This window comes from Brachionichthys hirsutus, chromosome 7, assembly GCF_040956055.1.
Source record: "Brachionichthys hirsutus isolate HB-005 chromosome 7, CSIRO-AGI_Bhir_v1, whole genome shotgun sequence".
Lineage (NCBI taxonomy): Eukaryota > Metazoa > Chordata > Actinopteri > Lophiiformes > Brachionichthyidae > Brachionichthys > Brachionichthys hirsutus.
The window spans coordinates 12255231-12271644 of NC_090903.1; the positions used below are offsets into that span (position 1 = coordinate 12255231).

Sequence of the window (16414 nt, forward strand, 5' to 3'; positions counted from 1 at the left end):
GGAAGGTAAACACATTTGCACAACTGAATATAAAGATAATTAAATTATATTAAATGCTCTATCCATATTTTTTTTACAATTATAAATTTCCAATTTAAGAACTCAGATTGGTTCCTCGGACATATTCATTCAGGAATCAGTCGAATGCTTTTCTTTAATTACTTTGCTGTTCTGTGGGATGGTTCTGTAAAAGTCGCCCAATGTGTCTCCTGTTTTAGTCAACTACTGTACCCATCATGCCTCTCGGGGATGCGTAATGACGTCATAGAACATCAACAACTCGCATGTGGCCTGAAAGTGCTGCTGCGTGCTAGCAATAACTGAGTAATGTGGAGCTGATTTCCCATAAGAAACATCACATACAAGTAACTACTAATCGGCCTTTTTCAACGCCGTATCTGAGTCAACATGCCTCCGAAGAAACCCGTGCAGCCTGCGGGAAATAAAAAAACTCAAGAGAAGAAAAAGGAGAAGATAATTGAGGTAAAATAGATTTTTTATCACGCGTTAGCTTGTCGTTAGCCGACGAGTTCTGAAACCGCTCACGCTGACTGTCAGTGCTAAGCTAGCCTAATACAAGTGCCGACAAGTAAAATTAAGAGTTACGGTAGCCTCTAAATAGATTTAAAGGTTGCTTAATGTTTTGGTTTTCTTTAGAGTTAACTTATCCACCTTACGGCAAAAAATGTCAATTTTGACTATTCATTTGTAAGCTAATTTGGAAGCTTTCGGGATGCTAGTTTTACGCAGTGTGGCAAACACGTAATATTAGCTTATCTTAGCGGACTGCTAGGTGGGTCGTGTCAACGAAGTTCCACTTCACAATCTTCCTTATAGAGTAGGTTTGATTGACGCACCAAAAACAAGCTGTTAAAAAGCAGGCGCAAAGTTCAGTGTCTTCGTAGTATATTGTGTGATTAACGTGATTGTTTTCATACAGGAACTAGCAAGAGTAGCGCCTCGGGCCTGCTACTGGTCGAATTGACCGACAAGAAACGCGACCAGCATTATTAATGTGTGTGTGTGTGGGGGGGGGGAATACGATGGAAGACAATAATTCTACATTGCTTTTTAGCTTTGCCAAAGGTGACAGTCTTATTGGCCACGGATTCCATGAACCAGAACAATTGTCATGTCTTTTTATTGTCGCTAAACAAGCAGAATGTGTTAGCTTTAGCTGCTAGTTAACACAAATATCGTCTTGTAATTTACTGCGAAGATAATCTTTGATTTTAGTTGATCTTCCTTGAATGTCAGGTGTCTGCTGAAATGTTTCTTGTCACAACAGGTGATGCTGTGCACTGGCCTGCTAGTGGGTTGCTGCTTGAGGGATGAAGTTGATTTGTCTTCAAATAAGATTGGATTTCGTGCACCCAAAGGCCTTAAACACCTAATAATTACCCTTTGGCATTAATCAGAGTAGATGCATGTAGATTATCTAAATCTTTGCATATTCTGAAGTGACAAATGTCTTTGACTGTCTAAATTGTCTAAATCATTCATTTGTCGGATTATTTATTTATTATTTTTAACCTGTGTGTCCGTGTGTGGCTTTTCCAGGACAAGACATTTGGCTTGAAGAACAAAAAGGGGGCAAAGCAGCAGAAGTTCATCAAGAATGTAACACAACAAGTCAAATCTGGACAACAAAGTCTCAGACAGGTGAAGGGGCATTTGTTTTTCTCTGTCTGCATTATTGTTCCCCCCACCTCTGGCTCTCCTTACTCAAACCTTTGAAAGGTCAAACATTCTTGTCATTCATCTTCAATTTAAGCATTACATTTTATATGAACTAATTGAATCAGATCTCTACCACCCATGACTGTGCATGTGTTTCAGGCTGATGGCAAGAAGACTGATAAGAAGAAAGAGTTGGACGAGCTCAATGAGCTGTTTAAACCTGTAGTTGCTGCCCAGAAAGTCAGCAAAGGTAACAGATGCACTCTCTAGTCATTTATCTGTTCATTGAATGTGAGCATTCTAATAGATAAAGTAATGATTTGTCCTCTCTTCTTTGCAGGCGTTGACCCAAAGTCGGTTCTGTGTGCGTTCTTTAAGCAGGGCCAGTGCACCAAAGGCGACAAATGCAAGTTCAGCCATGATTTGTCAATGGAGAGGAAATGTGAGAAGAGAAGTCTCTATGTGGATGAAAGAGATGAAGAGCTAGAGAAAGGTCGGTGTATTGTGGCCAGGATATATTATATTACAAGTAGCGTATTGGTATCCATGCGATACAGTATTGACACTGCAAGTAAATGATTACTTTTGTTTTGCTTAGACACGATGGAAAACTGGGATGAGAAGAAACTAGAGGAGGTCGTCAATATGAAACACGGCGAAGCGGAGAAGAAGAAAGCCAAAACACAAATTGTAAGTTTTTCCTGACGAGTAACGAATGTTGAAGGAATTTGGAGGGAAATCTAACGATCCAAATGTCCTTCTAATAATTGATTGTCCCATAAAGAAAGGAACCTCTCTCTGTGGATATCTCAGGAAATGTTTGCAGAATTCACATCATGGTTAGCAGCTGTATTGCTGCACTGTTGAATTTGGTCTAATTTCAAAAGGCAACACATTCTCTGCCCCTTCATTGAAGTGGGGCCCATTTAAAGAGCAAGGTAAAGTTAAATCTCTTTTATCTCTGCTGGTTTTAGCATCAGATCATCTGACTTGTCATGCGTTGCCAGCTCCATGCCAGCAGTGCTAAGTGTATAAAGGTTCTTGAGAAACCTGCCAGCATCAACGCCAGAGGCAAAGCACACATTCAGAGTTGCTTCCTTATGCTGTAAGGAAATATTAATGAGTTCTGTGTTGTGTGTTCCAGATTATTAGAAGTTTTCCATCTTGAGTGTTTATAGGGGAATAAAGAAACGGCAGGCAGGCAGTTTTAAGTCTTGTATCAGAGGTGAAAGCTCAAAGGTTCGGATCAGTCATTACATTTCAGATGTGCTCGTCTTATTGCTCGGGGCTCCTCCAGTTATCTGAGTCTCCATCGGTGATGCAGTGAGAAGCAGACGGAAGAGTCTTCGTCCATTTGAGGGTGTTAAACTTTGAGTCAGGTTAGATGTATAAAGTTAGACAGCAAAGGACGCAGCTCGCGGTGGAGAAGTGAATCATGAGCAATAAAAACCATCGAGTTGGGCGGTTTAGGTTGGTGTTTCGGCTTCAAACGAGGATGTACAAAAAGCTTTCTCTGCGGTCTGCACTTTGTAAGCACCGATGTAAATCTCCGTCTGTATTCCTGCTTTACCCCAGGCCAAACGTTTAAATGGGACGAGTGTGAACGGAAATGAATTCCAGCTCCATGTGACATCTGTTTAACGTGCTCTGCTCTGTATTTGCAGGTGTGCAAGCACTTCCTCGACGCCATAGAAAGCAACAAGTACGGTTGGTTCTGGGTTTGTCCTGGAGGGGGCGATAACTGCATGTATCGGCATGCCCTGCCACCTGGCTTTGTGCTGAAGAAGGACAAGAAGAAGGAGGAGAGAGAGGAGGAAATCTCCCTAGAGGAACTGATAGAAAATGAGGTAAGGAGGAACAAAAGGAGCCTCACGATGCTTGATACTTCTAATTACATTTCTGTAAGTAGAAGTATTACAGTATTGCCGGTTTCAAGGCACTTGAACTTCATGAAATCAGGAATGTGTTTATCTGAGGAGAAAACAGACTTTCATCTTTCATAGCAGTGAGAGAAGGGCTTCTCTGCATCCCTAAGGTCAGAGGTCATTGGGTTTGTGTCTGATCCTCCCTTCCACAGACAGGGTTGGGGGTTGTCACTCTCTGCTTCCTTTGAAGGATGCAGCTCCTGATCTGAGACTGTTTCAGCCTCGTGACTGGCGTTATCCTGGACGTGGTCTTTACAGTCTGACTTTCCCCCGTTGCAGCGCTTGGCTCTGGGTCCTGATGTGACCCGGATCACCCTGGAGACCTTTCTGGCTTGGAAGAAGAGGAAAAGGCAGGAGAAGGTTTGGAGCATCTTAAAGCAAAGCCTCCCTAAATTGTATTTTATTGTTTTAATAATTCAGGACATAGTCGCATTAGATTTTATTTCAGGAATGGATCATGACTTAATCACAAGAGTTTTATATGGATTGTCTTTTTCAATGAACAGCTAGACAAAGCGAAGGAGGAGCTGGAAAAGAAGAAGGCTGACTTTAAGGCCGGAAAATCATTAGTGGTAAGTCGGACTTCAAACTGGCTTTTCTCTTTGCACTCCGATCGTGTTGCTGATCACAGGTTTGATTGTGATTCTTCATCTGTTACAAGCCTGGAAACATTTTGACAGTAATGCAGAATTCAATTAGCTCTCCTGTCTTTAAAGGTGAGCGGGCGTGAGGTGTTCGAGTTCCGTCCGGAGCTGGTCGACGACGACGATGCTGAAGCAGATGACACTCAATATGACAATGAGGAGGAGGAGGAGGAGGAAGATAGCGAGATACAGGTAAATATTAGCGCAGATCCCTCCACTGCTTATGTGGAACGCAGCTTTCTGATGAAATCATAAACCACCTATAGCCAACAACGATTTAATTAGCCTTTGTGTGACCTGATGCGAGACATCCCAGGTCAATAACTGCTTTTAGATTGGTTTGCACTGCCGGCCCAAAATATCTGGCTCTTGCTTGAGTCACACGTATCTAATCTAAACCTTTTCGTGATTTTTATTTCAGATCAATACAACAGAGGTCCAGGACATAGACGTGTCCCGTTTCGTTCCACAAGAGGTTGACCACTCAGGCATTACCGTAGCATCCATGGACCGCTTCGCCTCTAGGAATAAGACTCAGCCAACAAAAAGAGTCAATGGTAAGAAAAACACTCGTTTAACAATATATATAAAGAGGACTGTAAACCAGCAAACACTACGAGTCCTTGAGACTCACAAATAACATTGTTATATCACCCGCCTACAGAAGAGCAGCTGAATGGAGCTTGCGGCGGCGGCGAGGCTAACGGGCTTTCGGAAGCAGAGGGAGGCGATGAGGAGGATGAGGAGGATGAAGAAGAGGATGAAGTACCGGTCGATGAAAACCTATTCACGGGAGAAGATCTGGAGGAGCTCGACGAGGAACTCAACACGCTGGCTCTCGATTGAGACGCCGAGAAGGAGCTCCTGCGACCGAGGAGTCATGAAGTGAACAATGGGATGGACTAAGCGACAAAGGAACGGACTGATGGATGGGTGGAGCTAAATAACAGAGACCAGATATTTGAATTATTTTAAATTTTAATGTTCAGACTCCAGAAATAAAGCTCGGTTATATCATGACATCACTGCCTGCCCCCCCCCCCGGTTGTCTGTATTACTTTTCATCCCACCATACCTTAGGCTTTTTTTTTGGTCCAAATTGTGTCCATATTTTGAAAGAAGGGTTCCTGTCAATGTGTCAAAAGAGAAGGTGGCTGCTGTTGCACGACAACAAAGTCACTTAAGGTGAAATCAGTTTTGACCCACTGTGGCAAGTGAACAGGAGTGATTCTGTTGTAAGAAATCAAATCTGTTCTGCGCCGCACCTGCTTTCCGACCAAAATAAAAGCGGTTTGAAGTCGCACTTCTCATCTTTTTAGGGGGCATTGTCCATTTCATTTCACCGATTGAAAAACTGCTCTGAATCGTAGAAATTACAAGCTTCCCAAACTGACCGTTTTAAGACCAGGTTTGTGCTGTAACAGCCCAACACTGTAAATAATGTCATGATTTGCCTCCTGCAGAAATAAAAGATTCCTCTATACCTGGTGTTTGTGTGTCTTTACTTGATAAAACTTCTCGGAATTTTATTGTGCTGCTCCAAGAATCAACATAGCAAGACTAAATATTTAATCAAAAAATAGATACCAACAATTATTTAAAATAATATTTGACTCAACTCTCAATACAATTAAATTATTCTAACAATCTTCCAAACAACCTCTGAAATAATTTATTGAAATGTCTGACATACAGCAAATGCTGAAAATTGTGAAATGAAATGTTCACCATCAGTCACAATCCCTTTACAATATGAAAGTTAAATTAAACTGAGGAATCCCTGATGACTGGTAAATTTACATTCTGTAATGAAATATTAACTTTCTGTTCTTAAAGCAGCAGTGACGAGGCAGATACAAAAAGAAGACGGGACACTGGCTGAACGACAGATCCAAACGAGATTTATTTTTACTGAAACAAAAGCTCACATTGATCAATTTGATCTAAACACAACACACGTTTACAGGATATATAATGAGAAAAACGAAGGATCAAAATCGAGGGGAATAAAACAAAAAGCACACTTTATCACAGCCTGATTTCTTAACTCAGCCAAAGACTGCTGTAATACATTAGTTATTACTGCTCACAAAGAGCCAAAAACAGAGGGAACAAAATACAGAGAAAGCAGAACACTGATACAAACCAACACCGTCGCTGCTCTGTTCAGACGCTAACTGAAGCTGCACTGTAGTAGTGGACGATGCTACGTACTGGTTCTATCAGTGAGTCACAGCAAGGTCACTGACCGGAGGTATGGTCAGACAAGGTGTTAAAGGTCGTGTCAGTGGTCGGGAGAAGGTCTTGATATCGGTCGGTCAGGTCACGTGTCATTGTATCGGGGACAACAGTCGCCTAGGGAACAAGAAGCTGCAGTGTTACTCACAAGAAGAGAAAATACTCATCATCACTTGTCAGATTCTGTCACAGACTGTTCACACCTCACAAGCATCTCCTAAGGGCGATCGGAGCTCTAAGTACGTCAGTGATTTGGTTTTAAAATTGAACTCCGGTGAAAACCTGCGACTGAATGCTACTTTCAAATTAGCACATAACCAAAGAGCTGCAAAAGGACACTGCCGATTGGATAACATTTACAAGAGATAAGAAATAAGTAAATTTGTTATAGAAATAATGCCATATATATATATATATATATATATAATACACACTCGTCAGTTATCACATCCACCTGATGCTCGTGGACTTCAACGTGCACGTGTGCTACATATAAGTTGGACGTTGGCCTTACACAGAACACAATTACGGTGTGTGAAAAGATGCTTTGGTCCCCAAATTGCAGTTTTCACACTGGAGGTACCTGCAGTAGAAAAGCAGCACTTACCGGTCACTTCTTGCACACGATCCTAGTAGGTACGAAGACGTTTGTGAGATTCCTCTCTGGGAGGATCAGCCAGCATCACCTTCATCTTCACGCCGTTTACCACCCGGCCGTGCAGCACTGACATGGCCTCATCTGCACACTGAGAGAGAAACAGATAAACACGCAAAGAGAACAAGTGGGGAGAATTACTTGATTTTGAAAATCATCTGAAATGTAACACTTCACTTCCGTCTTTATCAGAGATGCTGTCCTACATTAGTCTCACCTGTTTGTCTGCATATTTCATGTATCCAACGTTCCTCCCAGGCACCAAATGGACCTCAATAAGGGAACCGAAGCGACTGCAGAGACAGACCCAGTGGGAAAATATTTTATTTATCAACTAGCAGGAGCGACGATTGTCAGTACTACTATGAGCAATCTGCATTAACAAGCACTGCGATCGGCTGACCTTTAAGTCAATGAAACATTATTTTCCACTATGAATGCACAGTTATGGGCATTTTGTGAAAATCACATGTGTAAAATGTTATAATTAATTTAAAAGATGAGTCAAAGTACAGGATTTCTTACCAGAAAACATCCTCCAGCACGTCTATGGGCAGCGGGGAGGGGTTGAAAACAACAAATAAGCGCTCCTTCGACTTGGTGTCGGGTGAAACAATCTTCTTCAGAGGCGGCAGGTTAACGTCTGTCTGAACCCGGGACATTGGAGCGATGGAAGAGAAGCCCTGGAAGACGCCAGTAAACAGTTTCTGTGTCTTAACCTACAATTTAACATATTTGCGGCAAGCAGATGACTATTGAAGGACTATTTTTGCTAAAATATTGAGGGAAAAAAAAAAAAAAACTTGTGCAGCAGGAATTCCTGAGGAATTAAATGAATGAATCTCATGCATATAGAAAAGAGCAACAATTGAAGAAGTAGCAGAAGCAGATAAACGGCTCGGTGATCAGAGACATTGGAGGCTGAACTCACAGAAGGCTTCATCATTTGGCTGGTGGACGGCCCATTCCACACCGCAGACATCATCTGGGCTGCAACAAACTGCATGGCCATGCGCCCAACAGGACTACACACAAACACACAAACACACAACCCGATGAGTTCATCTTCGTGGTTCATGACTACAAAGCTGATATGGAGTGATTACCATAACGACAGCGTGGAAGATTAATGAAGACAACTTTGCATACTTGCTTCGTCTCTCAGGGATTATTGATATGTTCATTTTACATTTAAGTGTGTGTGTGTGCGTGTGTGTGTGTGTGTGTATGAATATACCCGTTGCGGTCCTCTCCGTCATCAACAAAATTGACTACCAGTCTGTTGCCGGGCGGATATTCAAAGCCATTCAGCTTTTCCTTGGCATAAACTGCTGATCCCAGGTTACTGTAGCGGATCAAAGCGTGACCTGAGGGCAGTCGACACAGCAAACAAAACGACCAGACACAAGAGAAGAAGATGAGATTATTCGTTGAGAATGCAAGTAAATCACATTCGGTTGTTAAACTAGAACCTTAAAACTGTCAGAACTGGCTTTCAGAAATGATTTTATAAAGAAAAGACTTCAAATATGTGAGATAGTGATACTGCTGAACATGTTTTCCATAAAATAAGGTGCAACGGAAAGGCACCTTCATCCTGCTGATTACAGTGCAGGTTTGTACACAGGTTTGTGTTTCATCACTTGCCTTTGCTCATTCCATAAGCATCTCTTTGAAGCTCACAGTACTCCATGCCAGGAATGATGTCAAACAGAGCGAAGATCTGCTCCTGGGAAAGCGCTGCCCGTGTGGACATCATCAGGCACCGCGTGAATTCCCCCGAGCGAAAGTCCATCACCGGGTAGTTGTTGGGGTCGGCTGTAAAAGACGGAGACCATCTGCTTTATTCATATTCTTCATGACAAACTTACAGCTGCAGCTCCGACTGCATCATTGATGGTCGATGTCATGTGTAAGCAGGAACTGGAGGCCAGCTAACAACACTCCTCCCTTTGTGGTTACTCCTCTCCTCCCCTCCCCCCAAAAAAAACCTATTCCTCTCTAAAGATACTCATCCATTGTGTTTAAGTATTCTTTTCTTATTTTAAAGACTGCACCAGAATTTCACTGGGATTGTCATCTTTAACCTCCGAAAATGAAACGACATGAAACGACATGCCACAGGCCATGTAAATTCATAAAGCCACAGTGAAGAATGACAACAACAACAACAAAAAGCATACCTAAAGGGAGCGCGTACTGGTTCATGGAATCACCGGCAGCCATGTAATCGCCTCTGGCCGATCCCCCAGAGTAATCTTCCGTTGCTGCTGTTGACTTGGTGCGAGGTTCAGCCAGGATAGCCCTGTAAGCTAACGTAACAGCACCATCAACCTAACAAATCTGAGCAACAGACATGTCCAATGCATCCTCAGACTAGAGGACAAATGGTGAAGACAGAAATTCAGACAGACGAGTAATTAATATTGTATTTTTGCTTGAAATGCCCATCTCTACTTTTTATTAAAACAAAATACACTTTGCACAGTCTTACTTTTGTCACAGTTCTCTATGGCAATAGCCGCTTGGGAGGGTTTGTAGTATCTCACGTAGCCCAGTCCTTTGCTTTCCCCTGTGGTCTTGTTCTTGATGATGACGCAATACTCAATATCCCCATGTTCCTAAAAGGAAGGCAGAGGCAACAGCCAAAACGTTGGTCATTTGAGATTACACGTCACCTCCATTACAAACATACCCGGAAATGAGTCGGTAGATACAGCCAATGATATTCATTTAATATTGCAGACAGAGCAGGTGTAATTACTTTGAAAGTGTCTTTTAGGTCCTCCTCCGAGAACGTTTTGGGGATCATGACGAAGATCCTGGTCAACTCCTCATCTTCAACATCTCTGTGTCTTGTTGAAGATCGCGACTGGGCAATAAAGACCTGCGCAACCAAGTGTGGACGGACGACATGTTAGGACGACTGATGGGGAAACAAGATCATGGCGGATTTACAGACCAGCCATCATCGCCTCACCACCCGCTTCATTCAAAAATAAAGAAAAACATTTCCACCAATGAGATTCAGACTTTTTTTTTTTACTGTGCTACAATTATTATTATTATTTACAGTTTGAGACAGCAGAAGTCTCGGTCCAACGTTTCCTGAACGCAGCATGCTAATAAGCTAGTGACTAGCCTTACGATTCGACAGAACAAATCAACCTTGTAATATTATATTAGCGAAAAAAATCTGCGTATAAATAAATTTACCAGCAGGTCACACAGCTAGCATTACCTTAATGGGTTTAGTCCCGTCCATGAGGACTTTCCCATGCATTTCCTCCATGGCCATGCAGGCCTGCGACGACTTAGCGAACTTCACGTAGCAGATACCTTTGGACTCCTTTGTCTGCTTGTCTTTGACGACCCAAACACCCTGGATGTCCCCAAAACCAGCGAAACTCTCACGAAGCTCATCTTCAGTAATGGACCGGCTTGTGACCGCAAAAAGCCGACTATTTGGAGGGTCGTCGAGGTTTTCGGGTGCTTGCTTTGAGGGATACTCCTCCATCTTTGCTGCTTGCTTACTGTTCGACAAAAAGCTGCCTGTCGTCGTGGGGTGGTGCTGCATTTAAATGTCGTCCGGAATTTTTCATTTTACAGCGTGAAAAAAAAAATGGATGGAACTCGTGAGAAGCACAGTAACAAGGCAGTAAGGTCGACATACAAACACGGCTGATGACCGTGCATCCCGAAAAGAGATGGTGTTATTGAACCAATAACTAGGTATGTTAAATGCGATATCGCGAGTATCTGATAAAATGCAGCATACGAGTCTTGTAAATTCCCACATTTGAAGCTGTCCCCAAATCTAACAACACTGAAACTCAAAGAGTGTGAACCTGTACTGCCATCTACTGGTCAGGGGTTGTAAAGAGCACTCGCCTAATCTGGGTTGTTCAAGGTTGTAAAATCAGTTAAAATATGAACATGAAAATATATTAGCAATATACTTACAAAGTAAAAGTAGTCACTAATAGAATGCCTCGTCACTTAATCTGCTGGTCATTTTGCCAATTAATTCGAATTTATGAGCGGCATTGACGCCGAACAGGCAAAACTGGCATATTACATTTGAATGTTTGTATTTTAACAGTGTTTACTTGATCTTCGGATGCTAAAACGTTAATATTTTACAAATACAAGTTAAGACATATAGGTGGGTAAGGAAACGTGTCTTGTAGAGCTATGAGGGGTACGTTCACAAACGCGTCGAGGGAAATCGAATAGCACGTGATCGGATGATGACGTCAAACACCGGCGCCTTTAAACTAAAGTGACCTTCTTTACGACTGACCGCCAGAAAGCGTTCATCGCCCGACAGAGGGAGCGCGCACGATCTTCGGAGCGAACTTCACGCCGTATAATTAGATCCAGAGGTAAATGTTCATAATAACGTGAAGTTACTGTCGAGGAGAAGCTAAGTTTATTGCTATCAAAGTCAAAGCAATACTGAAATACCCAGCGAGAGACGCTGGCTAGCGAAACCTTACTGATCACTTTGCGTTAGCTGAGAGGGCTTAGCAGCCTAGCCCGGCTTTAAACGCTACCGCAATAACGTCACGTGGGATTGAGGGATTGTTGGGAAGCTATTATACGTAAACTCACCAGATATTCCTAGTTTGCTTTTATTTCATCACGAATGTTAGCTAATGTATTTGCTATCTTGTTGATGCGAGTTCGGACGCCGACATTGAAGCATCCTTGACAGGGATACACACCCGGCTAATATCACTAGCAAGCTAGCCAAGCTAATTCTGAGGCTACACGTCGGGTTTCCTGGTGACGTAAGTGACGCAGAAATAACGTGGTTATAGCGGAAACGTCCGAAGACCGCTAGCTAAGCACGAATTCTAACGGCATTCCCGGTGTTATAACACGTCGGTAGCTCCGCCACTTTGACCCACCGTCGGCTAAGTCCATTGCCGCTAGCTCGTTTAAACTAATTGAGAAGAGCTTATTAAAGCTACACCCTGATAATGGGGGATCTAGCAGCGCTTAATTTCCTTGTAACGCGAGCTGGGATTTCCGTTGCTCGTCATTGCCGTTAACAAACCACAGCGAGCTAGGCTAGGCTAGGCTAGGCTAGGGTGTCTCTGGCGGCAGAACGTGGGGCAGGCTAGGCTGCAGAGATTGCGTTGAAGTTCCTTGAAACGACCTCGGCGGGCCTGCGCAAGGTTCGACCTCCGCTGCGCAGGTTGAATGTCATAATTTGTGTTGAGTGTTGTCAAGGAAACACTTTTTTTGAAAGAAGTTTCACCTCCTTAAACGACCTTGAAAGATGGCGACGGCCAGACTGGAGCTGTGATTGAGCTTCCTGTCTAAATATGGTCTAGAATAGATGATGAGCAATTTAAATGTACAGCTCCAACCTACGATATAGGGACAGTGGATGGGATTAACAATATGACGTATTGTGTTTTTTTTTCCCAGAATTGCATTCATACATTTTCTTCCCCCTCATCGACTTTGTCTTACTCCAACAGACTATGGGAGATATTGCCAAGGGAAAGAAGACCTTTGTCCAGAAGTGTGCTCAATGCCACACGGTAGAGAACGGGGGCAAGCACAAGGTGGGGCCGAACCTCTGGGGTCTGATTGGGAGGAAGACCGGGCAGGCAGAGGGCTTCTCGTACACTGATGCCAACAAGAGTAAAGGTCAGGATGCATTGTTGTCCTTGGCTGGCGTGATAATGTGTATTACGGCTAACAGTGGGACATATTAAATCTTACCGTTATCAGTTACTTCTGTTGACTAAGCAGTTTGTCTTAATTTTGTCACTTATTTGACTTTTCCCAGGTATTGTGTGGGGCGAGGACACCTTGATGGTCTACCTGGAGAACCCCAAGAAGTACATTCCTGGAACCAAGATGATTTTTGCTGGCATCAAGAAGAAGGGAGAGCGGCAAGATCTTATCGCATACCTTAAATCTGCAACGTCATGAAGCGGCCGTGAAAAGGCTATTTAATGTCATTTTAATGTATAAAAAAAAAACGGTTTTCTTTCTAAGCTTTCCCATACTAAAGAGCTGGCTTGGCGCTCAGCCATTTGTGCATAAAGTTCACCTGTAATCCAAGCTTGATGTCGCTGTGGCTAAATTTAAAACTACCGGTGCAGTTTTGTTTGTCTGTTTGACTTCACATAATTTCAAGCTTGCTGAAATGGTTCTGAACTTTCAGTCAGTCCGTTTTTCCATGACGTCACCTGTCCAGTGAATTCTGCTAGCGGATCAATTTCATACGCTTGATTTTGAGATTAACTAAAATGAGAAAAGACTGATTTGGATTTTTGGGGAAGTTGTTGCTAACCCTTAGCTACTCTCACCTATCGTGCTAGCCGGAGTTTCTGACCTCACGTAGGACGATGCTGTGAATAATCTGCCCTTCCCTCTGAAACTCTGGCTGGCAGAGATTTCTCCTCAGAATCCACACACTACATGTTTTGTCCTCGAACATTTGGATAAAACCTGTTTATACATCAAACAGGCTCTTGTTTCTTAGGTTACCGAAGCAGCCCCTCTGAGCTTCCGTTCTTAACCCCAGTGTTGATATGAATTCATGCCTTCAAACGGATGCCATGCTGACTTTCCTACAGTGAAAAATCATTACAACATGCATTGCTGTGGAGTTACTGTAAATAAAAAAAAAGGGCACAATCTGGGTGGAAGGAAGATGTTATTTACCTGGTTACACAGGCCTGAAAGTCATTTTAATTTATTTCACTGTAATCTGACTGGCTACACCTGTAAAATGATTTTATGGGGCTGTTCGTTGTTGGTATACGCAGCAGGGGCCTGAACACACGAAGATCATACTGTATGTGGTAGCTATGTTTTAAAGTTGTGGAAAGATGAAAGAAAATAAAAAGTTCAGAAATGTAAACATGACTTATGCTTTTTTAAGTTTCTGGTTGTGGCTTACAACTCATAGCGTGTTTAAGTAATTGATTTTAGTAAGATCAAATTCAGCTCTTATTTACGCAAAGGAAAATACTGAAGTTAATATATAGTCTACATTTGTATGATTTATCTACATCTAAAAAAAAACCCGAATGGATAGAAGGCACTGAAGCTGTGCTTGTTTAGATTGTTTTACACAACTAACAACTTTAATCTTTCCAAATCTTTTTCCAAGACTACAAACTAAACACAGCACTTTACATCTCAACTGAAACCTTTGACCTTATCTGTTCCTTATCTTGTGTAAATGCAGATGTTAACTTGCTGACGCGAGCGTCACACCCTGATCTCCACACCTGATAACTGTACATGTTTCATAATCATCACCTGTCAGGCCCCGCATCCTGTCACGTTTCTGTCCCGATCAAAGCTCAGTTCACAGCAGAGACGGCACCAGATGGGTCTGGATCTGCCTTCGATCGATCATATCTGGAGCCACTCTTTTTATTAGGAGAGGGTCACATTCAATTTATTGCATTTGTCAAATATCTATGACATTGGTTAAAAATGTCTTATTTATACAGTCAATGAAAGATTCACACGGTGTTCAAATCTTGCTGCCAGAGAATCAGCTCTTGATCAAACGATTTTGTAACTCGCATTTGTAATGTAATGAACAAACAAGCTCTCAATGACTGACGAGAGAAAGTCGAGGCATCATCAGACAAAAATGGAGGAAGTTATGTCACCGAGTTCCCGGACACAGCCAGGAGAAGGTGACTGTATTTCACGCTAGCGTAGGAAAGCATTCCTTATGAAGAGTCAGACTAATGTCCTTTCATCAAATTCATTATATCAGGAGGAAATCTCTAAGTTGTGTGATCTATTTTTACGAGGGACACAGACACAGACACAATGTGAATGGGGGTCTCTCTTTTCAGATAAAAATACAGCTGTCATATGACCCCAGCCACATTAGAGAGTGCAAACAGGTGTTTTTAGGGGGGAGGGGAAGTTTGTGAAACAGATTACATGAGGTGAAAACGACACAGAGACCTTCATATAAATATCTGATGGATTGTGACGTCACACTGTCGTCACCAAGTAGAAAAGACTGGTTCGACATTACAGAGGACTACTACACGTTCAAACACGCTTCTGTATGCTAATGTTGGTATTTAATCACAAGGGGGCGCCCTTCTCTACAAAATTAATTTCTGGAGCGCTTTTACATTTTCCATTCCATGTTTATGTGTCTGTCTGTCCGTCTGTCCGTTAGCAAGATAACACAAAATGTTCTGGGCGGATCTTGATGACATGTTCAGGAAATGTTGGGAATGTTACCTGGAACATTTGATTTTTGGTGATGATCCAGAAGAGATCCTGGATTATGGGTCAGATTGAAATTTGCAGTCAATGGAGCTTCAAAATGTGTTCCTCAATATCTCGGTGGATTATTGACCAATGCTTATGGAATTTGGAAATAGGCCGGTGAATTTGCCTAAATGTTCCATGTTTCCATTACCTTGCTTATTGGCTCTCAGGTCTCTGAGGCTGCTGGACTTTTAAACTCAGAGATTTCAGCAGGTCATCGGATGTGCGTTTGTCATGCTCTTACAAAATGATAACTTCCAAGGTTCCCCTCACCGCTGCATTCTGTACCCAACCCCCTTGCTGTCCTTTTGACGTGCTGTCAGCTACACCAGTTCCTTCCCTAGAAGAAATCTATTTAATATGTGCAGTATACCTTTAAAAGGCATCACGTAATCTTTGGTGTTTTTTAATTCTAGCTGGCAATTCCTGCAGATATCACAAATGCATTTCAATAATTTATTGTGCAGCATAATAGACAGTATTGTTTGGGAACTAATAGCACTTACTTCTGGTTTCTTAATTAAACGCTGGTGAGCATTGGCGCCATGCAGAAAGATTGTGGTGTAAGCACGGCTTTCAGAGATGAGAAAGAAAACAGAGAAACCTTTAGTGTTACAATTCCCAAACATTCCTGATTTATTTAGTTGACCTTAATGGGAATTACCCCTGCTTAAGTCTGGACATTTCCCATGGGAATCAGGCTGTGTGTTTTCTTTTAAAGCCGGAGTGCCCCTTTCTTAAATTATCTAGCATTTTTCAACAGCCAACGTTCCATCTTAATGTCTGTCTGTCCAAAAGTGAAATGATCTCCTCTTTGTTATAGGAAAAAAGTCAATCGTGAAGGATTTCAGGATAAGGACGTCTTGTCATTCGTGGATATTTCCATGTTTTAATAATACGCAAAGTCACAGAGATAACGTGATTTGATCCCAGAACGTTCTTGCTGTAAGGCATCAGAGCTGGCCACTGAACTGCCTGACTGCAACTGGGTA

General features: G+C 42.4%; 3 protein-coding genes across 4 annotated transcripts; 2 read left to right on the plus strand and 1 right to left on the minus strand.

Moving 5' to 3' along the window:
- The first annotated feature begins 282 nt into the window (after window positions 1-282).
- On the plus strand, window positions 283-5732 carry zc3h15 (zinc finger CCCH-type containing 15). Of its 2 annotated transcripts, none has more exons than XM_068741147.1 (11): window positions 283-483; window positions 1561-1686; window positions 1840-1930; window positions 2021-2173; window positions 2279-2370; window positions 3345-3527; window positions 3885-3965; window positions 4112-4177; window positions 4322-4441; window positions 4671-4806; window positions 4914-5732. In XM_068741147.1, exons 1-11 carry the CDS (start codon window positions 409-411, stop codon window positions 5093-5095), a joined length of 1305 nt encoding a protein of 434 aa, XP_068597248.1. In that variant the 5' UTR covers window positions 283-408; the 3' UTR covers window positions 5096-5732. The 2 variants fall into 2 exon arrangements, with proteins under 2 accessions (XP_068597248.1, XP_068597249.1); XM_068741148.1 differs by having other exon boundaries at window positions 285-483; window positions 1561-1662.
- Window positions 5733-6134: 402 nt separating this feature from the next.
- On the minus strand, window positions 6135-10659 carry rbm45 (RNA binding motif protein 45). Its single transcript, XM_068741291.1, has 11 exons — window positions 10384-10659; window positions 9907-10029; window positions 9637-9763; window positions 9326-9454; window positions 8790-8960; window positions 8380-8509; window positions 8074-8167; window positions 7668-7825; window positions 7360-7435; window positions 7095-7233; window positions 6135-6604 (listed from the first exon to the last, which is right to left on the minus strand). The coding sequence occupies exons 1-10, from the start codon at window positions 10657-10659 to the stop codon at window positions 7117-7119; spliced, it is 1401 nt and encodes a 466-aa protein (XP_068597392.1). The 3' UTR covers window positions 6135-6604; window positions 7095-7116.
- Window positions 10660-11412: 753 nt separating this feature from the next.
- Window positions 11413-14025, plus strand: LOC137895594 (cytochrome c). Its single transcript, XM_068741084.1, has 3 exons — window positions 11413-11527; window positions 12635-12806; window positions 12949-14025. Exons 2-3 carry the CDS (start codon window positions 12638-12640, stop codon window positions 13092-13094), a joined length of 315 nt encoding a protein of 104 aa, XP_068597185.1. The 5' UTR covers window positions 11413-11527; window positions 12635-12637; the 3' UTR covers window positions 13095-14025.
- Window positions 14026-16414: the final 2389 nt, after the last annotated feature.

Bases quoted from the DNA above. Each gene is read 5' to 3' on its own strand.
- zc3h15 (XM_068741147.1), top strand. From the start codon at position 409: ATGCCTCCGAAGAAACCCGTGCAGCCTGCGGGAAATAAAAAAACTCAA. The intron at 1,687-1,839 runs GTCTGCATTATT...CATGTGTTTCAG, and splicing joins AGGGGCATTTGTTTTTCTCT to GCTGATGGCAAGAAGACTGA. The intron at 4,807-4,913 runs GTAAGAAAAACA...ACCCGCCTACAG, and splicing joins GCCAACAAAAAGAGTCAATG to AAGAGCAGCTGAATGGAGCT.
- rbm45 (XM_068741291.1), bottom strand. From the start codon at position 10,659: ATGGAGGAGTATCCCTCAAAGCAAGCACCCGAAAACCTCGACGACCCT. The intron at 10,030-10,383 runs GTAATGCTAGCT...TTGGTTGCGCAG, and splicing joins ACGGGACTAAACCCATTAAG to GTCTTTATTGCCCAGTCGCG. The intron at 8,168-8,379 runs GTATATTCATAC...GTTTGTGTGTAG, and splicing joins GACGGAGAGGACCGCAACGG to TCCTGTTGGGCGCATGGCCA.
- LOC137895594 (XM_068741084.1), top strand. From the start codon at position 12,638: ATGGGAGATATTGCCAAGGGAAAGAAGACCTTTGTCCAGAAGTGTGCT. The intron at 12,807-12,948 runs GTCAGGATGCAT...GACTTTTCCCAG, and splicing joins TGATGCCAACAAGAGTAAAG to GTATTGTGTGGGGCGAGGAC.